This window comes from Rhyacophila brunnea, unplaced genomic scaffold (assembly GCF_057557595.1).
Source record: "Rhyacophila brunnea isolate RB1 unplaced genomic scaffold, BYU_Rbru_1.0 scaffold_10, whole genome shotgun sequence".
Taxonomy (NCBI): domain Eukaryota; kingdom Metazoa; phylum Arthropoda; class Insecta; order Trichoptera; family Rhyacophilidae; genus Rhyacophila; species Rhyacophila brunnea.
The window spans coordinates 37,782,043-37,793,695 of record NW_028232752.1 but is presented as its reverse complement, the minus strand read 5'-3'; the positions used below and the strand labels follow the sequence as shown (position 1 = coordinate 37,793,695).

Below are 11,653 nucleotides of genomic sequence, written 5' to 3'. Positions count from 1 at the left end.
AGTTCGTATCATAAGTGGTTTTCGAATGCGCGTGACTTTAATGTTATAATTATTGTATCTTAGTGTCCGTTTGTGATCTGAATAATAAAGCAAACTTTCAGTGCCCCAGATAGTTTCACCAATTTATGAATGGCTTGAGTCCACATGCCTTGCTAAGAGGAATTATTGGGCCAACCCGTTTAAATTCTTTTACTTGAATAAAACAGTGCCAACATAGTGTACAGGTGGCGACAATATTATTACTGACCATTCAATTCTCAAATTTTATTTCTTCATCAATATTGTTGGCACAAAATTTCCTTTACATGGTTTAAGTCTCGCTAGATAGGTACCTACTTCAATTTATACTTACGTTTAGCACAATAACTATTTATAATGAAGCAACATTAGAAAAACACAATTATTTAAAAAAAAAAAAAAAAAAATTATGCGGTTTTTCAAAAAAAATACTCGCGGAACCCACGGGTACCGAAGAAGAGGTTGGGAGTCACTGCTCTGGTGACATGTAACTTAATTACAAGTTGTGTATTTTAAAGTGTTTTTCTCAAAATAATACATTTAACGTATGTGATCTTTTTTATTTTAAATCTTCATAGTATTAATATTAGTATTTGTCCATTCTTCACATCAAAATAAATATCAAAATGTCATTTATTTCATATTTTCAAATAAAAAAATTATCAGTCAGTATTATTGACTCAATAATATATTATACATACATAATATTATAAAGAAAATATTACGAGAAAAAGATTATCTAAAGCTAAACTAACCTATATAATGTTACTGTAAGCCGGTTCACGGAAAAAAACTGAAAATATGAGAATCTTAAATATTCTCCCGCATCTTCTGTCGTATTAGCTCCACCTAGACGGGGATTACTTAGTGTTCTGCTATTATAACTCCTTTTATTTGTGGGGATGGATGTCAGGATTTAAGAATTATACCTAATGGAATTGTATATAGATACACGTCCGTTGTATCAGAATGGAGTTCCCAAAAATCCATCCCAAAGGCAAAACTATAACTTCACAATTTTATTAAAATCCAACACCATATCATTATGACGAAAAGCTGTCTACAAGATCTAGTGAGACCTAAGAGATTAAAGACTGGAGAGGGAACATGCCATCATTTATGTACTAAAAAATACGAATCAGATAAAGACAGTTGGTATTCTGGAGCTGCTACTTCAAGTTCGTGTCGTAAAACAACATGGCGGATATAATATTGTTATTCTCTCGATCTTGAAAGAAGTAAGACCTTTGAAGTAAAAAAAACATGGTCTCTTGCAGTGCAATAGGATGCAAAGCCAGGAGAAATGCCGGCGTATCTTTTTACAGGTATTTATAATAATTATATTACATTTTTCTTTACGTTTATTGACGTTTATACGTTATTATTCGGTGAAAAAAGTGTTTATTAATGGAAGAATACAAATGAGTAACAGCATTTCGGAAAAAAAATATGCATACTATTAATTATTTATGCATTGATAGTTTTTCCTAAAAGATCTTTTACAATAACAATTCACAACTTTTACATCAAACGTCAAAAAAACGATTGCGAAAAATCCAGGGCCGTATGCATAATATTATTTTGAACCCAAAATACACGATGTGTTTTTCAAAGTAAAAACTGTAGTGCTAGCTATGTAAATAATGACTGTTATTAACTAGCAGCTAGTTAATGACAATCATTATTTACATAAATTTTATATTTCATTTCAGAGTAAAATATATTTTTAAGAATACCAGAACCGGAATAACAAAAAAAATGTATTTATATGAAGTATGTAATGGAGTATATGTAGCAATTTTATAATGTTATATAAATTAAATTATTTCAGATTTCCGAAAAATGAAGTTCTTCGGACATTGTGGATTGACGCAGTCGGGTGGGTGGACTGGGTGCCATGTCAATATTCATTACTGTGTGGGAAGCATTTCTTGGAAAATGATTTCATCAGAGGTGGATACATAATCCGGCTGAAAGAGTCTTCAATACCATCGATATTTTATATGAATGTACTTCAAGTGCGGTTAACACTTTGTGCATTTTATACATTTTTACTATAGTTTAATGAAATGATATTTTGTATCTAATATGTTTATATAAACAAGTAATTTTATACACAATATGTCAGAAACGAACCCATGTTATATTTTTATTTCATAAAATATTTTCAAAATACACATGAGTGTAAATAAGTAGGTAATATAATAAACTTTTGTTTTGTTTGTAATTTTTTGTGTTTTTTATTTAACAGTTTTATGTAAACAATACTGCTATGTTATTTTATATAGAACAATATATAAAAACACGACCTTATTTCTTATTCTAATATTTAACCATTTGCTATTAACTGATGTGTGTTTAATTTTTCACAATATTGTCTTTTTGTTATTAAAAATAAAATACTTACTTCCATTTGCATTATTCTTTCTTACTCTGATTCCTAATAAAGTTTTTATTGCGGGAACTTTTTATAATGAAAATACGTTTATCATAAATTGGTTGTAAGCTGAAGTGTTGATAAAAAAAATACTCAGTGGGGCGTTTTTATGTCCGAGTATGGTCCATTTGCAGCAAAGTGTACCTAATATCAGAGAGATAAAACTTTGTCTCACAAAACGAGTACGCACTGACAGTTGTGTGCTACCTCTGTGGGAGGAGTCCAATCACTTTGAGCGAGACAGACTGGCGAAAGCCATTATTGACCCAGAGCGGAATGCAGAAACATTTGTCATAACTAAAATTTCCTTAGCAGAAAACACTATGCAGAAGCACTAAGGTTATTGAAAATAATACTATATTTAAAAATTCTCGTTAGGTAAATTAGGTAAATTATTTTATAATTGTTAAACGATGACAAAAATATGACAACTGCATTTTATAAATGCAATAACTATAAATACATATTACTATTTAATTATAATACTCTTATGTTTCCATTATAAGTCATTATACGTGATTCCACAGGCACCACAAGATTTTTTTTTAACATGGTAACACTAGCATCAAGTGTCATTCTTCATCTGGTATTTTGTATTTCTGCGGGCTGGCGTATAAAAATAAAATAATATTCTGCAAGTACATGCCAAACGAATTAACACTATCAATATCCATATTGAGATACATTGTCAAATGAATTTGAGTGTATGGACTGTGTTATAGACATGCGAATTTATTTTGACAGCAGCTGTCAGTGGTAAATGGTAATACAGAAGGGGGCGTGTTCATAACAAAAGTAGTCTATGGTTAAGGATTCCTTAACTCTATACTCAGGATTGTCTATAGTTAAGTCATGCTTTTCGGCGACTTATCCTTAGGAACGAAATCTTAGATTGTGCGTTCCGCTCCCAAACAGTAAGGTAAATGTACCAGTAATTGACTATGTACCAGTAGTTGACCTTTTTTCAATAAAATGCCCAAAATAAGAAACATAGACACGGGATTGCTCTAAATTGTAAAGTTGAGACAAGTGAAGCCATCTGTGGTCGGATTGAGGAACTAACACATCACCATATGTTATAGGAGCGTCATAGCAGCTATTTGAAAACAACACATCACGCCGTAAGCATTTTATTTTTAATTTCTTAAGTAAATTCTTAAGGCCGTACATCAGTTGAGGCACGGTCTAAAAAGATCGTTGCTAGGGGATGCGCGGATTGCGGGTCGCGGGTGGAAATGACGCCTGTCAAACGAAATATTATTTGTCATATAAATCCAACATACGTCCATTTTATGTTCTGTTTATTGTTCTATTAGTAACAATGATAATATATTCATTGACATGTTTTCTTTTTAAAGTAAATGGGTAACGTTTTTAGTCATCTTTACACGATTTAAGGATTAATTGGCCCGTCGCCATTACGAAGCAAAGTGACGTGCTTCTAACTCGACATTCTCTCAGTGAATGCGAGCGAGTCCAAAATTTCGTCGCGCCTACAGTTCAAAATTATTTTCCGTTTCACTGATGCGTCACCTTAAGGATATCAGTGGATGTAAGCATATGGCAATTTAATGTTTTTGACTAACTTCATAATATCAAGTTAATGCATTACGGGCAGTCATAATATTGAAGTATTGATATCATTTGTAATTTTTAAGTTATATTTACAAGGAAGCAAGTTTGTGGGGGGTCAACTACTCAAACTTTTTTTAATACCATTTCAGTAGTTGACCAGGGTGCGTCTATTTATTAAATACGTATATTAAATACGTCTATTTGAACCTTAAGGTTATCTCTGACATTATATTAAAAACAATTCTTAAATGATTATACCTAGATACCCACGTATTAACACTTTAAAATGAGTAAATTCTCAAAGAAATATTTCAAATTGCAAAAATACAATATAACCCAAAAATATATTATATAATCTGACATATCAGGGAATAATAAATAATATTAGTTACAACAATTTATTTAAAATTCAATAGAGGAATAATGTACATATTTATACATAGGTATTCCGAATAGGCCATAGAGCTGAGTAGGCAAATATTTAAAAAATAATAAGCTGCTACATAATTGTGAAGTTTCATTAAAGTAGCAACACTGCCGTGAGCCGTCTGCCACAGAAAGTTTCCCGCGCCAAATCTGACAGCGGTTGTCAGTTCAACTTAATTTTTTGGTTATAGTTAAAAACTGTGCTAAAATAATAAAGAATCTGTTGTTATCAATTTTAAACAGTTAAAGCTCTCTAAAATTATTAAACTTGTGTTAAGTTAAGACCTAATAAACTTTTCTGTCGCGTTGTTTAAGTAAATAATACTATTAGATATGTAACCTAAAACAATTTGTTTACTTTTCGAAGTATAATTTTAGTTACGGAGATATTGCACATTACGACGTGTGAAACGTGTTTTTAACTCTCTGAAATAAATACTGAATGTAGTTTGTGTATAGTTTTAAGTGGATAGATTCTTTGAAAGTTGTTAAATAAAGTGAAAAGATGTCAACATTACTTTCGGCGGAGTTAGCGGCTACGTGCAATGCATTGGGGTCGCTGGATAAAAGAACCGGGAAGTATCTAATTGACGACTTCACATTGGATACAGTCAAAGATCTCATTCGTTACTTGAGGCGTGACGACGAAGATCATGAGATAAGAAGGCATTTGGGGCAGACTAAGGTTTTGGAAACTGATCTTTTGCCCATTTTGATACACCATTCGGATAATTCTGAGCTCTTTGACGTTACTCTCAGGTAAAAAATGTTATATTATAATATATAAACTATTTATTCCATATACCTAAAGCAAGTTTCATTATGTACTAAAGATATCTATAGATTATCTTTAGTTCTTTAGTACATAATGTTGGTATCATTTTTTTTTTTATATATTTGTGTATAATGATGTTTTGAATCCATTGATCTTGGATTCAAATCCCATATTTGGTGAAATTTACATACCCCTTTTTGAATGTGTGTAAAGCAATGACACCATGACTTAGGTTGTATGGTTGATAAGGGGTCGTCCATATATATGTTGTCATGTCTTAATGGCGTGGAGAGGGTCTGTGACCGATGATCATGGTGGTTGTAGTAAATGTCATACATCCAAGACTAGAGAGAATATTCCAAGATGACATTTAGGTAAACTGAAATCAATAATTATTTAAAAAATGCTGACAAATAAGGGGCATCCAAGAAATTCACGTAATTTAGATAGGGAGGTACAATATTTTGTGACTGAAGGGGACGACCCCCTAACCATTTCTTGTAAAAAAAGGGTCAGTTGATGTAATTCTACAATTGGAGACCCAAGTGCAATGCTTATGAGTGAAAATGGTAATTTACCATGAAAGTACGTGTATGTAGGTAAAGTGTACTAAAAGGTAATTTTTGAAGAAAGCCATTAAACTAATAAATCAGTGTAATCAAAATATTTCCTTGTCCCACGTTACTGAGGATTGTAAACTGATATACTGCATACTGCACTGCAGAAATGGAGTCATTTGTGAAATCTCTTAAATAGATATTACCTAGGCACCAGTCTTCATCAAAAATGTCTGATTTAAAATTATCCTGGGATACATACTAGGTATGTAACACCCACGGTGGCCGCGCGGCTTAAGCGTTGGACTACCATGCTGTGGGTCTCAGGTACGAATCCTGGGTCTGGCAAGTGCACATATTGTTTTTCAATTTGTGTGTGAGTCAGGGTATGGACCTAATAGGTTGAGCAAGTGGCTGACATCCATTTCTCGTAAAAAAAACAAAATCTGTTAATACAAACCTCTACTCTGTGGAGGCCCATATGATCCTATTAGGATCGGACATGGTCGGAAAAAAAAATGTATATTTGAGGAATGTTAATGTAATAATAAATTGAAATATTTACTTACTTTTAGGCTCGTCGTAAACCTGACAAACCCACCACTGCTTCTGTACCGTGAAGAAATACCGACGGAGAAAGCAGGTCGGAGATGTTACTTACAACTCTCAGCTCACATGGCTGCATACAAAGGAAACTCCTTCACTGGCCCTGATATCTGGGCTGTCCTAGCGAATCGACTTACAAAGATTTTGGAAACCGTAATATATTTAAAATTATCATCAAGTACATTATTATCCAATAAAGTCTACAAGACAGTCTGCTAGCCTCTAAATTCATGGATTATGGGTTCGATTAGCGGCTTAATCTGTGTTTTCTTAATGCATTTGATTCCAGAGCATGGACTTGATAGGTGGAGCGAATGCTGATAAAATAGTATATTATACTGCTTCCTAATTTATTTAGACCTATCTTTAGCAATACCTGACCTAAATAATATATGTATGTAAATTTAGATTTTCTTAAATGTTTAACTGTAAATTATTACAGTTAACTGTTTTCCAACATTCCATATTTATGTTTGTTTAAGCTTCGCCAGCATATTACATTTGCATATGGTCTTATTATTTCGAAATTCTAGTTTCTGTTGTATTGTTTTGCTCCAAAGTTGCTTTGTATTTTGCAAACTGATTGGAATGAATTTATATTCAACGAGTATAAATATTCACATAGAACTGCCAAGCTCTTACTGTTGTACGGTTCTGGGCTACAGAAGCATAGTATTCTTAATAGAATTTCCACATAATATACCTGTGGCTCTTTCGTATTCATAATATAATTTTAAGCACTATAAAGTTAGTCTCATAAGTAAATATACTGTTTTACTTAACTTAATTGCTGAAATTTCATTGGCTCGTCTGCTTTAGTTTCTAATCCAAACTCCCACTGTATTTACACTGCATAATCTTTTCCATATTCAAGCTGTCAAGACACTAATTAACACTTTTCAAAGCAGTATTAACTGCATTTGACTCAAATGTACTATTTTATCGTATACTACCAGATTTTAATAGAAGCTAATTAAGTAAATGGTCATAATAACTAGGTAACTACTGTCTAAATTACTAAACAAAAGTCCAGGCTGGGTGAAACATTTTTTACGAGGATGAATTGTAGACCATTCAGTTATCCCTTAATAAGAGGGTGAGGATATTGAAGTAAAGAGAGCATTTAAAATATATGTATGTATCAGATCCAGATAAACAAATAGATTTAAAAAGGACATGGTAGGATTAGAACCCGGTCCCTCCGGATTTATATTAAAGTAAAAGAAAATTACCTTGTGACCACTAAACAGTGAATGACTCAACGGAGTAAAGTTTGTGTTAATAGAGTTTTGACGAGAAATGGTTGTTAGCCATTCGCTTAACCTATTGGGACATTGCATTGAATGAAACACACATTCTATCCAGCCGTAGGATCGAACTTGCAACTCACAGCTTGGGGGTGGAAATTGTAATTAACAAGAAATTTACTATAGATTAATTAATTAAGTAGGTAGTACTTAACCTAACATAACATACAACACTACATATTACGATGAACTATTTTTTAACCTACCATTTTTGGGTTTTTTATACTTTCATAGCCATTGACTTGTGATTTCAGTTTCAGTTGGTTTGTACTTTTAAACTTACTTCAATTAGATTCTCCTTCTGAAAAGTATTTATTTCTTTTAGGATGCCAGTGAAAGGGACGATGATACTGGTCTTGTGATCGAGCGGATCTTGGTGTTGGTGCGAAATATTCTTCATGTCCCAGCTGATGACAATGATGCTAAAAGACCCGATAATGATGCTAGTGTCCATGACCAGGTGAACTAATATGCAAATTACAATATTTTTTTACAAAATTTATGACAATACTGTCATCACAAAGTCATGAATCGTATAACAATGAAATCAATTATCAAAGAAAATATTTAAAAACAATTGGAATAATACTGTCAATTAATATTATCATCATCGTTATCATGATCATCACAGCTATAGCGGCCAAATGCTCCATCTAGAGCGGATATGGAAACAAAATAGTTGATGTAAGGTATTCTTATTTCAGGTATTATGGGCCCTCAATCAGTCTCGCTTGCTCGACATCATACTGTGCATGTCGTCAGAAAACGAGAGGCAGTACTTCATGCACATTGTTGAGATAATTTCATTGGCTCTGAGGGAGCAGAACCCGACAAGTCTGGCTGATGCCGCTCTGCAACGGAGTATGGATGAAAAGCTGAGGGATGAACAGGAACTCCTGCAAATTAGATCCCATGAGACAAAGAAAAAGTTTGATAAAGTCAGGAATTATACAGCAAATAGGTGTGTTTACTTCAATATACAGTCGAAGTTGGTTATTACGAGGAAGATGGGACCAACTGAATTTGCTCATTATAAGCGTTACTTGTTATATCAGAGAATAGGTATTTTTAAATGAGCGGTCACATAACACAAAAAGTCGCAATTCAAACAAGAATTTTTCCCCGAAACAAGCATGGCATTCATAAACTACAAAAGAAGTTGTTTATTGTAATGAACGCTGATAGGTACCTACCGACTTCACAAACCTTAGATTTTTTACATGGAATTTCAACCATATGCGTGGATACTTTTTCAATATTGTCAGCGAAACAACCAATTAGGTAGATACTTAGACACTTAAGGTGACGCATCAGTGAAACGCCAAATAATGTTCAACTGTACGCGCGACGAAAATTTGTACTTGCTTCGCATTCATTGAGAGAACGTGGAGTCGGACGCACGTCACTTTGCTGCGTGATGGCGACGGGCCAATTAATTCTAAAATCGTGTAAAGATGACTAAAAACTTTACCCATTTACTTTAAAAAGCAAACATGTCAATGAATATATTATTATTGATACTAATAGAATAATAAACAGAACATAAAATGGACGTATGTTGGATTTATATGAGAAATAATATTTCGTTTGACAGGCGTCATTTTCACCCGCGACCCGCAATCCGCACATCGCCTAGCAACGATCTTTTTAGACCGTGCCTCAACTAATGCATGGCCTTAACCAGACCCCGGCGGCATCCTGTCCAGTCAGATTTTATTGCTTAGGGTCGAAATGTTTTTAAACAATCGACACATTAACAGTTTTAAGAAAATTTTTGACGATGTTTTAGCTCAGTATATCCGATAAGGAGCTCGTTAGCAAAGTGAATAAATGTATGGAGAAAATCATAAACTAAAATGTGAACGAATGATTCCTCGTTACATCCGAGATCGCGCTATATCCGTGATTGTAATAACCGAGCTCGACTGTAATAAATTTTATTTAAATAACATTTATCAAAAAGTATCAGCGCAGGCAGAAAAAGGTATGTTTTTATAATAATTTTATTGGAACAAACTGTTTTTATAAGAGTTAATGTATGATATATACTAGACCTGTGAGAACCTCCATATATTTTATAAGTTTAGTTTCAGTAGCCGCTTCCATTAAATCAAGATACTGAGCTGTTTGGTTGACGGGAATGATCATTTTGTCACATTCTGAAACTGTCATCTTAAAATCAATGGTATCATTTTCAACATGGTATATACCTGATTTTTGCATACTGAAAAAGACATAATACAGTATACTTTACATTTTACCCCCAACTAATGTGTAATTTTTAAATCAATAATTTAGTTGAAATGATTTTCAGGCATTCACGCTTTGGTGGTACCTACGTAGTTCAAAACATGAAGTCGATTTCGGATAACAGTCTTATATGCCACAAGCCTCTATCAAAAGTCACCAGCCTTGATTTTGATATGAATAAGGATAGAACAAAAAAACCTAAAAACAAGAGACCAGCTGATGATGTGGCCACCGTGGAACGGAGATCGGCGTTTGCTATCAGGTAATTTTTTGTAATGGAATGTCCCACTATGAATGCTGGCAATGACTAGGGCATTCTGATAAGCAATTCAATTATATGCCATTCTATAATTATATACATATATAACACATTCCTGAATAATTGAATTTAGGTATTGATGATATTATGTAACCCTATCACTATTGTCTGTCTTCTATAAGCTGGCGTGCGGTCCTCCCCCCCCCCCCGCGCTTCAGCATTCAGCACTGCATTCCTTCTTGTTCCCTCCCATTAAAAACTTGCAACAGTCAAACGCGATGGCACAATGCTCTCCGTCCGCGAACAATGTGACGTGAACGCCAGCTTATAGAATATAGACTCAACATCTGTACATTTTCTGTGTTATTAAATTTATTTAAAATTAACAACATAATCGTTGTGCCTTCATATTATTATAAATCATTAGCCAATCACTAAAATCTAATAACTCAGCTAATCTAATGGCTCCCAAACTTTTGAACTTGAAGAACCCTTGCAAAATATTTTTTTTTTTATCTCTAGAAATATTATAAATTTCCCTATTTTTACAGGCTGTGTCTCAAAGAATTCTGTATCATATTTTTAAATGGGAGCTATAATACGTTAATGTACTATGTACGAGACGTCCTTGTAAGATCAAAAGCTCAAAAGAATGATGAAACCTACTACATGTGGACAATGAAGTTTTTTATGGAATTCAACAGGAATTATAATTTTCAAGTTAAACTTGTGAGGTAAGTTCAAAAATTAAAACAAAACTTTATTCCATAATATAATCATCACCCTCTCCTATCTCCACTCATCTCGGTCCTTGGTCTTTCATTGCCATGTACTTTCGTTTAACATGATAATTTCATCGATTCGGTAGACTCTTACCTATGTAAATTTGTGAGTAGTAAAAGTTAAATACACTACTGTTTCACTACACTACTGTCATTGGCCCTCATTGCCTGTTATAGTGTTGAAAAGAATATATAATAATATGTAGGTAGGTATATATAAATAAATATTTTTAAAATAAAATTCTTTAATCCTCATTGACTTTGTTTAATGAATTAAAAACATAATTTATTAATTTTCAGTTACCTAACCTCAAATAATTTAATGACCATTATCTGTATTAGGTATTTACATTAAATAATGTTATTATTATCACCATCATCTCAGCCAATTTTGATCCGCTGCTGGATGAAGGCCCCTTTATGATGTTTCCACTGTCGTCAGTCTTTTGTTGCCGCGTAATCTCATCATCTAATGTTACCCAAGAGATATTAAAAAACTCGAAGAGGGACCAAAAGACCGCCGGATTGATTAAATAGTGTTCTACCATTCAAATAATTTATGACACCCCTATAATAGAAAGCCCCCTGGTGAATATATAATCTTTTTTTTCTGCCGAAATAAAATTAAAGAGAAAACCCGAGAACTAAATCAAAGAGAAGT

General features: G+C 33.2%; 1 protein-coding gene across 1 annotated transcript in view; it reads left to right on the top strand.

The window, feature by feature from the left end:
• The first annotated feature begins 4,583 nt into the window (after positions 1-4,583).
• Positions 4,584-11,653, top strand: part of timeout (circadian regulator timeout) — a 569,744-nt gene continuing 562,674 nt past the window's right edge. Inside the window, exons 1-6 of the mRNA XM_085954028.1 lie at positions 4,584-5,215; positions 6,364-6,547; positions 8,027-8,161; positions 8,406-8,662; positions 10,016-10,213; positions 10,762-10,944. Coding sequence (XP_085810154.1) covers positions 4,962-5,215; positions 6,364-6,547; positions 8,027-8,161; positions 8,406-8,662; positions 10,016-10,213; positions 10,762-10,944 — 1,211 coding nt within the window. The 5' untranslated portion in view covers positions 4,584-4,961. The remainder of the gene's footprint in view (positions 5,216-6,363; positions 6,548-8,026; positions 8,162-8,405; positions 8,663-10,015; positions 10,214-10,761; positions 10,945-11,653) is intronic.